The sequence below is a fragment of the Mycteria americana genome, chromosome 17 (genome assembly GCF_035582795.1).
Source record: "Mycteria americana isolate JAX WOST 10 ecotype Jacksonville Zoo and Gardens chromosome 17, USCA_MyAme_1.0, whole genome shotgun sequence".
Taxonomy (NCBI): domain Eukaryota; kingdom Metazoa; phylum Chordata; class Aves; order Ciconiiformes; family Ciconiidae; genus Mycteria; species Mycteria americana.
Genome location: NC_134381.1, coordinates 12,566,752 through 12,579,614, shown reverse-complemented (window position 1 = coordinate 12,579,614; position 12,863 = coordinate 12,566,752). Strand labels below are relative to the sequence as shown.

Genomic DNA, 12,863 nt, shown 5'->3' with positions numbered 1-12,863 from the left:
AAGAATCTGTTGAGGTATTTCACCTTTATAGCTAACTTGAATCAGGGTCTGTTTTCTTCTCATAAATTCCAAAGAACTGCTGTTTTAAAAGAAACTTAATAATTTCACAATTAAAGAAGCAATTTTTTTCTTCTGCATCCAGGTTAGTGTTTTGTTCTCCCCTTGCTGACCTCACACTGCTTACATAGTTTTGTTGGTTTTCTTGAGGTATGACACTTTGAGTACAACATGAAACTGAAACTAAAAACTGAACTTGGGAAATAATTGTTGGGACCTGCTGGAGAGATAATATACTGGTTTGAAATTAATTTTATTTGAAAAAATCTTTCAATACAAAATGTTGGTTTTATTTATTAAAGCATTATGGCTACTTATTAGTCAAGCCAAGGATGTAGTCTTGATAGTCAGTATCTTCAGTGAAAGAGTTTGATGTTTCAAACATCCGTATTGCCAGTATGAAGAAAGATCAAATACCACTTTGGTATTAACTTGCCTTGTTCTTTAAGATGCTGTCAGAATTCAGGTATCATATATCCTGACTTAAAACATTTTGTATTGATTCAGATGAACGTCCAGGCTCTTTGCTTTAGAGCTGTAGTTGCATTAGTTTTGCATTAGCTGTAGTTGCTCAGGCGGTCATTCTTTTCTTTGTGATAACATCTTTCTTCTGTATCATATTTACACAATAGCATTCCAGAGTTGACAATCTGCATTTGTGATTAGAAGCTGAAATGTATTAAGGATAAAGTACTAATGGACAGATTGATATGGGTAGAAAAAAGCAGAGCTGCTAGTCATACAGTGAGACCCTTCTGAAAGAGTGACATGAGACCAGTAAAAACGATCCGTTAGATGGCTTTCTGAAAATGGCCATACCTGGTTTCTTTAGGGCCACTTTTTCAGAGACTTTTTAAGCCTCACGAAGTCGTCTTGTATGTGTTTCAGCATGCCTCAGATTTCTAGCCAGATGATAGGTCTGTGGGAAGACAATGCTGGCATTTGCTTCTCTTAAATATTCTTTAATATGCTCCTGCTATGTCTCTTAGCCAAATTTCTATGCCTGACATTCAGTTTTCTTTCTTGAACATTTTGCGGTCTGCCTTAACACCATATACCTCGATTTATGGCATGAAAGAAAAAAAGAAAAGGGAATCATCAAGACATTTAATCTTGTTTGTGGATGATTTGTATAGCAGATAACATTTGGGGCTTTTTGTCTCTGTTTAAAAACATAGTTGCTAGCTTTTCTGTGTTGTAGACTTTTCATACTGACACGTATCCTGTCAGTAAATTTAATAGATGTCCTTTTTCCTCTAAGGTGCTTTATTTTTGTAGAAATATTATACATTAGGAGTAATTCAAGAGTCAGTTCCTAAATGTAAACTAGCTATCAATCTGGAATGTGTTCTGTCCTAATCAGACATGAAGTTACTTGTTTATAAGGGTTATATTTTATGTTAATCTCTTTTATGCTAATCATCTCAAACTTTAACAATTTTTGTTTGATAAGCCTCAAATCACCTGGAGAGCGAGGAAGTTTATTTCCATTTTACAGGCTGGCAAATTGGAGGGCAGAGAGAAATGAGCTAGTAATTGTAAGAAACCAGTGGCAGGGATTAAAAGTAGATCATCTGCCTTGGGCCTACTTTAACTGACACGGGACAGCTTAATATCACGCTACATAGGAAAGGCTTCGGGAAGTATGCTGTATTTATGCTCTGTTGGTTATGTCTGCTGGTGATGTTCGCTTTATATTCAAAGGTACAAGTCAGCTTCCCAAAACATTTGAGCAGGAGACATGATGAATGCTCACGAATCAAAGGCTGTTATAAAAGCAGAGGCCTTGGGCCAGAAGGAGTTGGAAACCCTTTGAAAGCGGAACGCTCAGCCTTCATGGGAGGGAGTGCCATGTGATGCTAAAAAGCATCCTCTTTGAATCATGGAGTGGTGCTGATGTGCCTCAGAGGGAATGTGACTGTTCCCGTGTAGGTATCCTGTGCCGTGATGTCACTGTGAAGGATGGACTCTTTGCAGTGCTTGGGGTGAACCAGGGCACCTCTGGGAACAGAAGTGGAAGAACATTTCCTTCAGTTAACAAATATGTAGGCTCATATCTATATCTATATCTATCTCCAAATTTAAAAAGCTAGGGCTCACTGTTAGAAAGGAAAATATTAAAAATCAAATTCCTCAGTCTAACTGTTGTTGCAATTGACTGTCATCTAGTTTTCAGGCATTTCTTTTGGTTTTGTTTATTTTTTTCTAATTATTGTGTAATTTCTTATGAGGATTTTATCTGTCTTAATGCAACTTTCATGTAGAATTGGAGCATACTAGAGGATAATACAAGGACATTAAATGAGCATAAATCTTCATGGATTTTAATCAATTGGCCTGATTTATTCAAAATTATACATATCTTATCAGTAATTACACTTTAAAACCCACATTAGCAAAAGTTTTAGTAGTGCCAGACTTTGAAGTTGTATGTAATGATTAATGGAGAGCTGCACAGAACTCTATTTGGAATGTTAACAAACTTGTTGGAATTATCTGACTTTGTGTCAGATCAATATGTTTAATGAGTCACGAAAACATTTAGCACGGACGCTTTTATGCAACAGCTAAGCATTTACTTTTCCAAAAGATTTAAGTTATATGAAAGATTTGTAAATGCATTGTGACTTCAGAAGTAAATCGGGCTCATTGCAGGAAATACAGTGCAAGACTGTAAATTTCCTAGTAGTATCTGTGGTGTTTCAGAAATATCAGGTAAGTTAGCAGTCTGAAATGATGACATTTTCTTGGTGATGATGTTCTGGTGTATTTTTGTATCATTCAGTCCTATATTTCAAAATGCCAGATTTTTCACTCATTATAACATATGTCTTTTGCTACCTGGTTTTCTTAAACACCACCCCCCACCCTCCGCTTTTATTTCTATATGTATACCATTTGCTAAAGTGTATTGTCTTCATTATTTTGATCTCCCAAACAGCAGCATGGCATTATAAAAGAGTGTTAGCTGCATACCAGATTACCTAACCCGTATTAGATTTTGAATGTGTGATATTTCAAAGCAAACAAACTTCTAAATAAGATGAGGAATTCCTCAATTCCGTTGACCTAACAGGAAATTTACTGAAGTGTTGTAAACGAAGCTGTTCAAGAGCAGACTAAAATAGGTGAACTATAATCCATGTCACTATGTTTGAGCTTCACTCTTTGCAGAGAGAGCTCATTGCTTTGTTCCTTCAGTGAGAAATTCTTCATTAGATGATGGAGGAAAAGTCGTACATGAATTTTTTTTTTTAATCTCAAAAGTCAGCGTGCATGTGCATTTACTGATATTAGATAGCAAATGATCAAATAGATGATTGATCTAGGAATGAACTTTCAAAGGAGCGTAAGGGAATTTTGTAGCGCCTTACTGAGTTTTGAGAGGAGTGGGGATACCTGTTCCTGTATTTTATTTTGAAAATCCCACTTTTTACTCTCCCAAGAAAGGTTTAAATCCTAGGAAACAAAATACACAGCAATTATACTGCAAATTGGAACGCTTTCATTTGTATTTATTTAACTCATTCATGGTTTTGTCACTTACGAGACATGTCTTTCAAAATACATGTGTAAGTCCCAATTTCATCTTCAAAGATGACAGCTTTCTTATAAATACAACTTAGAGCTAACACGTGAATTTCCGTAGTATCAATACATTACCATACAGCCCACATGCTTCGCAGGTGTCACTGGCAAATTTCTGAGAGCAGAGAAGACTAGAACCTTATAAATCTTTCCATCTGAAGGTACGTTTGTGTGTCAAAGCCAGTATTTCGCCACAATAAACTTGATGACAGAATAATTGCAGATCAAGTCCCTGTGTCTATTTTCCTCTCAGTAGTGGATGTTGTTGCCTTATAACCACATGCATGCACATGCATATCTACATCTTCAGGCAGAATGTAGGGCTTATGGGCTGCTTTTGCCATGCCCTAATTTGGGTGGCATCAAAGGGAGTTCAGTGTTACTTAAAAATTCTTTTAATTCACACTATTTGCAGTAATTGTGTCGTCATGCACTGTGTTTTGGCGTTGTGGAAAGATGGGTGAGAGGGGGAAGAAGAGCCGTAGAGAAGACAGCTTATGTTTAGACAAAAATATCATGCTAATCAGCACAGATGGGATGAGAAATATAGAAAAAGTACATGATAGTTTAATAGGTTTTTGGCAAAATGTGTTTGCTTTTTTTTTTCCCTTCTTTGAATATACCTGTCTGTGGCTATAGCTTTTCTGTAACAAAGACCTGAATGATTGTTTTATATTAACATGTTTGAAGCTAACCATAATGAGCTTAGTTTTTATCTGTCTAGATGCTGGTACAAAAGTCTTCCAAATACAATGCTTAATTTTTCTTTAGTTCTTTGTGTTTGGATGGCAAGCTGTGGAACATATTTTTGCACAGTATGAAGCATCTTGGCAGACTTCTCAGGCCAAGTATTGGTGGTTTTAGAGTTATCTTTGGATCTGTCAAAAGTGCTAATAGGCTTTGTTGAGCTTCTTTAAGTTCCTAAATCATATTTGCTTTTTGCTTTTCTGCACTTTTTTATTTAACGATGATTAAGATTGCACTTGAATTCATGACTAATCTAATTTTGCTCTCACATGTGCTTTTTGTATAAGACTGTCTTTATCATATAGCAACCCTTTCATATCTGTAAGAAGCATTTGGAAACAAATTCCCTAAATCAGCATTTTTGGGTGTATTACCTTTTCCACCACCACCCCCCTCTTTTTAAATTTTTGTGTTTTAAGAAGTGAAAATATCCTCTACAAACAAAAATCCTTTTTTGTTCGCCTTGCACTGTAAAAGCCCCTCATAACATAATACATTTTGATCAAGTTACCTACATGGTGGCTTTCTGGTTTTGATAGCACATTCTGTTGTTTATTAGAAGACATCTTAATTATTTAGTAAATGACGCGTGATTCATGCCACTGCAGCACGTGCACAGGGCAATGACGTTGGTTATGATGAATGGATAATGTTGCTGGCTGATGGGATGATGTGGGGGACGAAGTGGCCATAGCCTCTTGTGCAGCTTGCTCTGTTTTCTTTTTTGATTTTCAGTTATTTACAATAATGTTTACATAGGTACTTTTTCATATTCTGAGCAGCAAAAGCAAGGAAGAAACCTGTGTTGCCTAGGAAGTGCATATGTAAAGTTTCGGCAGTGTTACTTGCTTGTGTCTTGGTCTTTCTGTCTGTACTTTAAAGGCAGATGACAAATGTGCTTTGCTTACAGTATTCTACTGCAATTAATTTTCTTTATACTATATAAACATACTGATCACTCAAGTAAAATGGGATGTTTGAATCCTGCCTCTTCATCAGAGATGGGCATCCATTGAAATTTTCAGAGAGAGAGAATCCTCTGTCTCCTTCCTCAGTTTCCCCAGCCCCCAAGGAGGTGCTTTCTGTCTTCCACCGAGGGGAAACATCTCTGAGTGCGTGAAGTGAGGAGTTCAGACAACTTGTGTAACTGTTTTTAGCTTGCCTGTTAAAAAATGCCCATGTGTATTTCTAATTATCAGAATTGTTCTAGCATAGACTGAGCTTACATTTGAATTTGTCATATTTGAATTGTCCACTAAAACCTCCCATTTTTATTGGGTTGTGTGATTTTTTTTTTTTTTTTTTTTTTTAAATACTTTATCAGGCAGCTTTGAAGTTTCCATGAAAGTGACAGAACGTATTTTTGTCTCAGGGAAGTATCTTGTATTTAAGAAGCTGTATGTGAAGCATCATGGATTTTATTATTCCAAGACCTAGCTCCCCAAAAGTTAGGGGAAAGATATTGCAATTACAAAGTACTCTGACATAAGATGACACATTGCTTTCTTTTGTTAAGCCAAGTACTGGATGTAGCATAATAGCAGGATGAAATCTGGTTATTTTTTTTGTTAAGGACACTTGTTTTTGTAATATCATGAATCAAAAATTATTTTCTCTCTTCCCAGAGAAATCTGACAGAGTATTTTGTAGCAGTTGATGTCAACAACATGCTGCATCTCTATGCCAGTATGCTGTATGAACGCCGCATCCTCATTTGTTGTAGTAAGCTGAGCACTGTAAGTAAAATGCAGAATAATTTCTTCTTTTCACAGTACTTTTTTAAAGATGACAGTCATATATAGGAAATGATCTGATGATCTCTAGATCCCCCTTCCAACCTCAGCTATGCAACCTCAACTCAATTCTGTGGTGCTATGTGATGGTTCTGTGTGTGGTTCGATGTGAACTTCTGTTGGCCTTTGATGTTCAAATGCAAAAGAGGTTTTTGGATACAGGAATTCTTGGGGTTGTTTGCTACACAAATGTATAAACATTTATGCCATAGTGAAGTCCCTTTTTCATAATTTACTTGACAGGAAAAAAAAAAAAGATAAATGATGCTGTCAAATGGATGTTCCAGTGACCTCTGGATGGTCTGAAGGAGTGGGCTAAAATACATTGACAATCCACATTTTTGCAGTTTTGTTTGATAAGGTGTAGTCTTAATGCTACTTAGGCTCCATCAAGGGTCTGAGAGATGAAAGCTACTGAATACTCTCGAGTACTCTCTTCTAAAAATGGCTGGACATCAAAACAAGCACACAGCTTGATTTAGTTCAAAGTTTTGTGTTATGCATTTCAAGGTTTATCAGTCAATAAGATTGTGATTTTATTTATAAAAGAAAATGTTAAGTTTTCATTCTGTTTGCTCTGTACATGGGTATTGATTGCTTTCCTTTATGAATGACGAGCATAAGATGGTTTAACTAATTTTGCTTTCTGGTGCTATGGACTAAGTACTTGAGCAATCCTTTCTAAAATACAAGCTTCTATTTCCATTTTGTATGGTATTAACTAGTCTCTTACTGTATGACCATGACTTACTTTGTGTTTGAGATTAAAACTGCTTCATGGAATTGTGTAAATACTATGGAAGGCTGAAATTGTGTACATAAACTGTATACGAATGGTCTGTCGATACAGGGCAGAAAAATGAAAGGGTAAGACTTCATACTTAATCTCAGAATAACTATTACGATATTGTTTTGAAAGGTAAGTGAAACTAGGAGAGTTAGAATAATCTCTGGGACCTATTAATAATTACTAAATGTTTACAATCAATCCCACATTTAACCAAAAGAATTTAAGTATTATAAAGTTTACTATCATAGGAAACTTGTAAAATCTTAACTTTTATATCTGCCAAGTGTTCTATGTCCTCCCTACTAAAATAAGCAAATCGAGGCCTGGTGGTTGAATAAAATGAGAGAGAGTTGTGTTTATTTCAGAAACCTGAAGAATGAAAAGAATAGTAAATTATCAGAGCGGAGGAAAGAAGAGAATGGCTATCCAAAGCATTTCAAAATTTGTGTGGTTGGTTGGTTTAATCTCTCCCTTTGTGACAGAGCCTGGGAAGAAGAATTACTTACCTGTCACTTTGCCTTCCCTAATGAGCCATTTCACAAGTAGGGTTGTGTTTTCTTTCCTATCTTTCTGCTATTTCTCTTCCTTTTGCCTCTGTCCAAGATAAAAGCATGTCTGGTTCTTCGGTAGGGAGGGGTATTCATACTGTGTGTTCTTATCTTACAACTTTATATATAAACTGCTCCAAGATTGGAGTGACAGTGTAAGACAGGTTTGAAGTGTTGGGCCAGAGCCAGTGATTCCTTGCCTGCACGCTCTGCTCTGCATGTTCCAGCAGTAGGAACAAGCTGCATTATTTTATTTCAAACTGTGCTCAGCGGAAGCCAAGACCTTGTAACTGGAAACGTACCAAACTGAGAATTCTCAAAGTAAAGTGAGGGTGGTGTGGTGGTGACGGCGATTGGTTTCTTTGTTTTTAGTTTTTAGTTTTTTAACAAAAAAGTGGAAGGGACCTATTTGCAGTTAATTTCTTTTAACTTTGAAAGACATGGCACACTTCAGACTTAAGGCTTAAATTTAATATCAGGTAAGAGAGAGAAAATTAGAGAGTCCTGGATAGAAAGTCTTTTATGGTGGAATGAGTTCTGTGTTATAATACCGCATATCAAATTCAAATTTTGATTTGAAATATCCTTAATATAGTTAAATTGAATAAGATTTAGAGGTAACTGAATGTGGCTGTGTTTATTAGCTATTTTATAAACCATGTGTACTGAAGCTATGGAAGATTTATTGCTGTTTTATTGGATTTTTTCTTTTTTTCCTACAAAAGGAAACTCAAATGATTTCTGAAAATGTTAAAGCAATTTTTCATGATAAATTTCTTTACGTATTCTGTGATCTAACTACTCATGAAAAGCCAAATATGAACCAAAATGGATAAAAACCTGTGCTTGGCAAACGACCACCTGCTGGTGGGAGCCTGCTGTTGCAAAAAATGGAACAGAAGAGCTTTCCTTGCATCCTGTATTCTCTCTTCCACCATAACTTGCCCATGCAGCCCTGCCTCAACAAGGTATGTTAACTACTTGTGGTAAGGGCAGCAGCAGGGTGTCTCTCATTTTAGAAAGGCGGCTTACATGAAGCCTGATGACTCTTAAAAGACTTACACTTGTGAATATCTGTGATGTTTCTGTTTGGCTCCATCATACTGAGGTGACTTTCTCTACCTAATTTTTCTGTTATTACAGTGTTAGTACAAAGCAAAAAATACCATTCTGACACGGATACTCTTTTATTCCTGGGAGTTGAGAGCTTGCCATGTCACTTCTTCCATGTCATGGAAAGCTCTGATGCACAGCCTCTTATTCCCTGGTTGGTTTCTGACATGCCTCAGGGCTCTGAGGATACGGAAATGGTGGTCCTTAGGAAGAGACAACCTATGATTACTACCATTCACCACATGCCCTTGTGGTGCAACATAGCTAAGAGCTTGCACAGTTCTTGTTCTACAGCCGTCTTACAACTACCGTTTTAAATGTACAAGCTCTTCCTTCCCAAGAGCTCTGTTGCTGTCCTGATAACCTGCCAGTACAGGTCTTGACCTTCATACACAGCTTTTAAAACAGCCCTGCTTTCACTGCTTAATTCTTATGTAGCTCAGTCTTAAGCTTTCTACTTTATTTTTAGCCCTGAGTAATGCAGAAAAATGATCTTACAAACACTCAAAAGGTGGTCACTTTTTCCGGTATATATTGCACGTTTGTAGCCATGTACTGCATCTGTAAAACTGTGCAGTGTATATGCACCAGGAGAGAGAGAGAGAAAGATGCACTGGAAAATGGCCTATTGTAATTCAACATCAGTTTATAATTTTTTATATATATGACAAAATCCCATTGATTTAATTTGCTCAAATAAGGCTTTTAGAGTACTAAATATAAAACTGTGAAAAGTGAATTAGTGAATCAGTGTCTGTCTTACATAGCTATCTTTTTACATGCTCTAGCAACAGCTGCAGGAAGCTGAGGTAGTGGAACTAATCTTATTTCAAAATCCTGGATTCCTATAGTTTTGACAGTTGGGCATTTCTCAGGCTGCCTTATTATTAAGTGCTTGTTTTCTGTATGGCCATCACTAATCAGGTGAGGTCTCCAGCAAATATGCCATTTCGTTTTTATGAGCCCTTATCTTGGCAGAGTTGAAGGACAGTACTGGTGCTTACTCATGGTAGTATGTTATTTGAATTCATGCCAGATAGCAAGGTGGGAGTACGTCTCAAAAATAAGTGACAGGTTCTGCTCAGATGTCTGCAGTGTTGAGCATTATGCCTGTTTCATCTTTTCTTGCTGAGTTTTAAAACCAATGGGAGGGGGGCTTGTAAGGGGCCTCTTTGGATTACTGAGTTCACTCTTCTACAGCGGCAACCATGTTGTATAATAATGCCAGGAAATAACCCATTTGATCCTCATAGAAGCAATTTTTAAGTAAGAATTAAATTTGTAAACAGTATTTTTTCCAGACATATTTTTGATTTGGAGAACAGAAACAGAAAACATAAAGGATTTAGGAATATAGAGGAAAAATTACATTGGGAAAGCATGCTTTTTTTTTCTGCTGCATATTTTGGAACTAGGCTATGCCTTTTGTCTAGTGTGTGTGAGAGGACCATCGTCTCCAGTAGGAATAATATAAAGATAAGTTGAAAGATAATGGGATAGGGGTAAATCTTTAGTGTTTCATGAGTCATAAATACAGTGTAAATTCGAGATTTTGTAGCTTCTAACTTTTGCTTTAATTAGTATTCTAACATACTAATTTTCCATCCCATGTGGGCCATAAAATAATGTTCACCTGCTAATAAAGAGCTTTCTTATTGAGAAAGACTGAACAGGTACTTGTTCAAATACTTGCTGTACCCTGTCTGTTTTCGAAGATGTTATTTCCTTAGGACGGTTGTTCAAATCTAGTTTAAATTCCTGCGTATTCTCACTTACGGAAACATGTTATCAGCACTGGGATGCATTTGAGCTTTGTGGACCCTCTTGTTAAGACACAGCCAAATCAAGCAGTGCTAAGGTGAGGAGTGACTATGTAGCTTTCATGGGAAGAGTAAATATGACCTTTGCAAAAGAAATCTATGCCTCAAATCTTAAAAATCTTTAAAAATCTAGGTAAGATTGAAAAATGTTGAATTCTTCAAAGCTATTAAATAAATTTTTGTGGCATAGGAGAGTTTGATCCTCTTGAGGGTAAACAACTGGCTAAAAGGTTGAGGAGAAAAAGGGTGAGAAAAATTATCAGTTTTCCTAATCCTGGAAGTTGCTAAGCAGTCCAAGAGTGCTCTATTCTGGAACTTGTTCAATATCCTCCTGAAAAGCAATTTTTAAAAAGGGGAGAAAAAGTTGTGGCAGTCATTTTGTTGCATAGCATGGATAAATATAAAATAATGCTTATGGGAGAAAACACTTCTAACCATGTAAGCAATCACGGTCTGAATAACTGAACTAATTATTACCACTCGGAAAGAGATACTGGAGGTTTTTTTGAAAAGAGAGATATCAATCTATGAAAATGCCAGCTTATTACTCAGTTGAAGGCTTGAAGCCAAGAAATTATTATGAAGGGAGTAGAGAACAAAAAAGAGGGCATAATGCCACTAGATATGTTCATGGCTTGCCCATGTCGTGAATATGCATGAGTTCTTATCTACTTCAAATAAAAAATGATAAAGTAAAACACTGAAAGGTACAGAGAAGGGTAACAAGAACAAGCAAATATACAAAATAATCTCTCAGTTAGAGAAAGCAGAGTAGACTAGACCTCTTCATTCAGCCTGGTAAAGATACTAAGGAGGCAGGGAACTTGATAGAAATATGGAAAATCATGTGTGGCCCTTAGAACATAGGTAGGAGATGATTTTTTAATTTATTGTCTCAAAATGCTCGAAACTTAGAGCACCCAAACTGTGAGGGAATAGGCTAAAATGAAGAGACGAGGCTGCACTTTTCCATGTATTTATTTGAATTCATTGGCACATGACGTGTGAGCTGCAAGCTGGTGGGGACAGAGAAAATGGAAAATACCAATTTTATTGAAGAATGTGTTGATCAGTGTTTTTAGTAATTTGTGTTGACCACTGTTGGACAGAATACTGGGAGACAAGGGATTTTTGATCTGGTTTAGTAGGCCATTCTTTTTCTTAGGTTTTTCTTGATTAGGTGATAGGGATGATTGGAGCTCAAAACCGTTATTAAACAGACAGATTATTCATGTATTTTAGCTACAATAACAATATCTCTCCGCTAGGTACACGGTATAGGTCAAAATTCTGGCTTTTCAACTTGAGGGGTTTTATGTCTGAAATTTTTATCATTGAAGTGCTGTATGGGTTTATACGCGGCGTAGTTGGTCTTAGGTTCTGAATGACTGAAAAAAATCCGTGTCCATTTTGAGCTGTAAATTGCAAAGTGTATTTTGGTTCATCTTTATAGTCACTTTTCTGCTTTTGAAAAGCACGTGCTTGTGAACCTGATACCTCGCCGTGGTTCTTATCTGAACCATACTGCAGAGAACCACAGTAATTCTCCCCCGAAATCCATGTTCCTTGGTGCATTCTTACTGCTTATCCAGATCTGTATTGTTCAGAGGCTTAAAAATAACACGTAAAATATGTGCCTGTCTTCAATCTTCTTGCCTAATGACCTGCATTTTAATCAGAAAACCAGGTTCTGTTATTTACAGAAATTGCATTGGAATTACGTAAAGGCTTTGGCATTGAACATAAGCCAAACTACATCCAAGCTACATCCAGCTGATTTTCCCTTACATGGAGCCTTAAGAGACTGTATTAGCTCATCTAGACTATTTTCTTAACCAGTCGTGGGTTCCCTGTGAAGTGGTATATAATTCACTAGTCCGTCTTAATGGAAATTAATGATAATGAGGGTTGTCTGCTTTTTTTTTTTTAAGGTTACACCACATCTAACTGAATTAGGATTAAAGTCATGATTTGTCTTTGCTTAGTTTCATCTCACACAACTTCAGGCTACCACAAGGACCTAAGTCCTTTAGAATTTGTCTTTGATATTTGTAAGCAATGTTCTTCCTCCTTCCTATTGTCCAGACAAGCATTATATGCTTGATTTCGGCGTACCTTCAAATAACTGGTAGGCTCTTGTTGAGTATTGTTTTCAAAATGTGTCTCACAAGTGAAACACATTGTACTACTTGCGCTGGGTATCGTTTGAGATTAAAAGACACTCTAAGCTGCAAAACGCTGTCAGGGTGGATGTGATTGCCTGTCACCTCTTAGTCTTTTCCATGTATGTGTCTATTTGTATGAGTGTTCCGATTTATTTATTTTATATTTTCCCAAGTAGGTGTGTGTGTTCATATCCTCCTCTTACAGTACTTTAACTATAGCTTTTGCTGAGATTTCCTTATCG

At 36.6% G+C, this 12,863-nt stretch overlaps 1 protein-coding gene across 5 annotated transcripts in view; it reads left to right on the top strand.

Annotated features, from left to right (window-relative positions):
• Positions 1 to 12,863, top strand: part of DENND1A (DENN domain containing 1A) — a 218,184-nt gene that overhangs the window by 95,890 nt on the left and 109,431 nt on the right. For all 5 annotated transcript variants that reach the window (XR_012778177.1, XM_075519367.1, XM_075519366.1 and 2 more), the window contains exon 9: positions 6,018 to 6,128. Coding sequence is in view for 4 of the 5 variants with exons in the window: in XM_075519367.1 (XP_075375482.1) it covers positions 6,018 to 6,128 (111 nt within the window). In the remaining variant the exon portion in view is untranslated. The remainder of the gene's footprint in view (positions 1 to 6,017; positions 6,129 to 12,863) is intronic.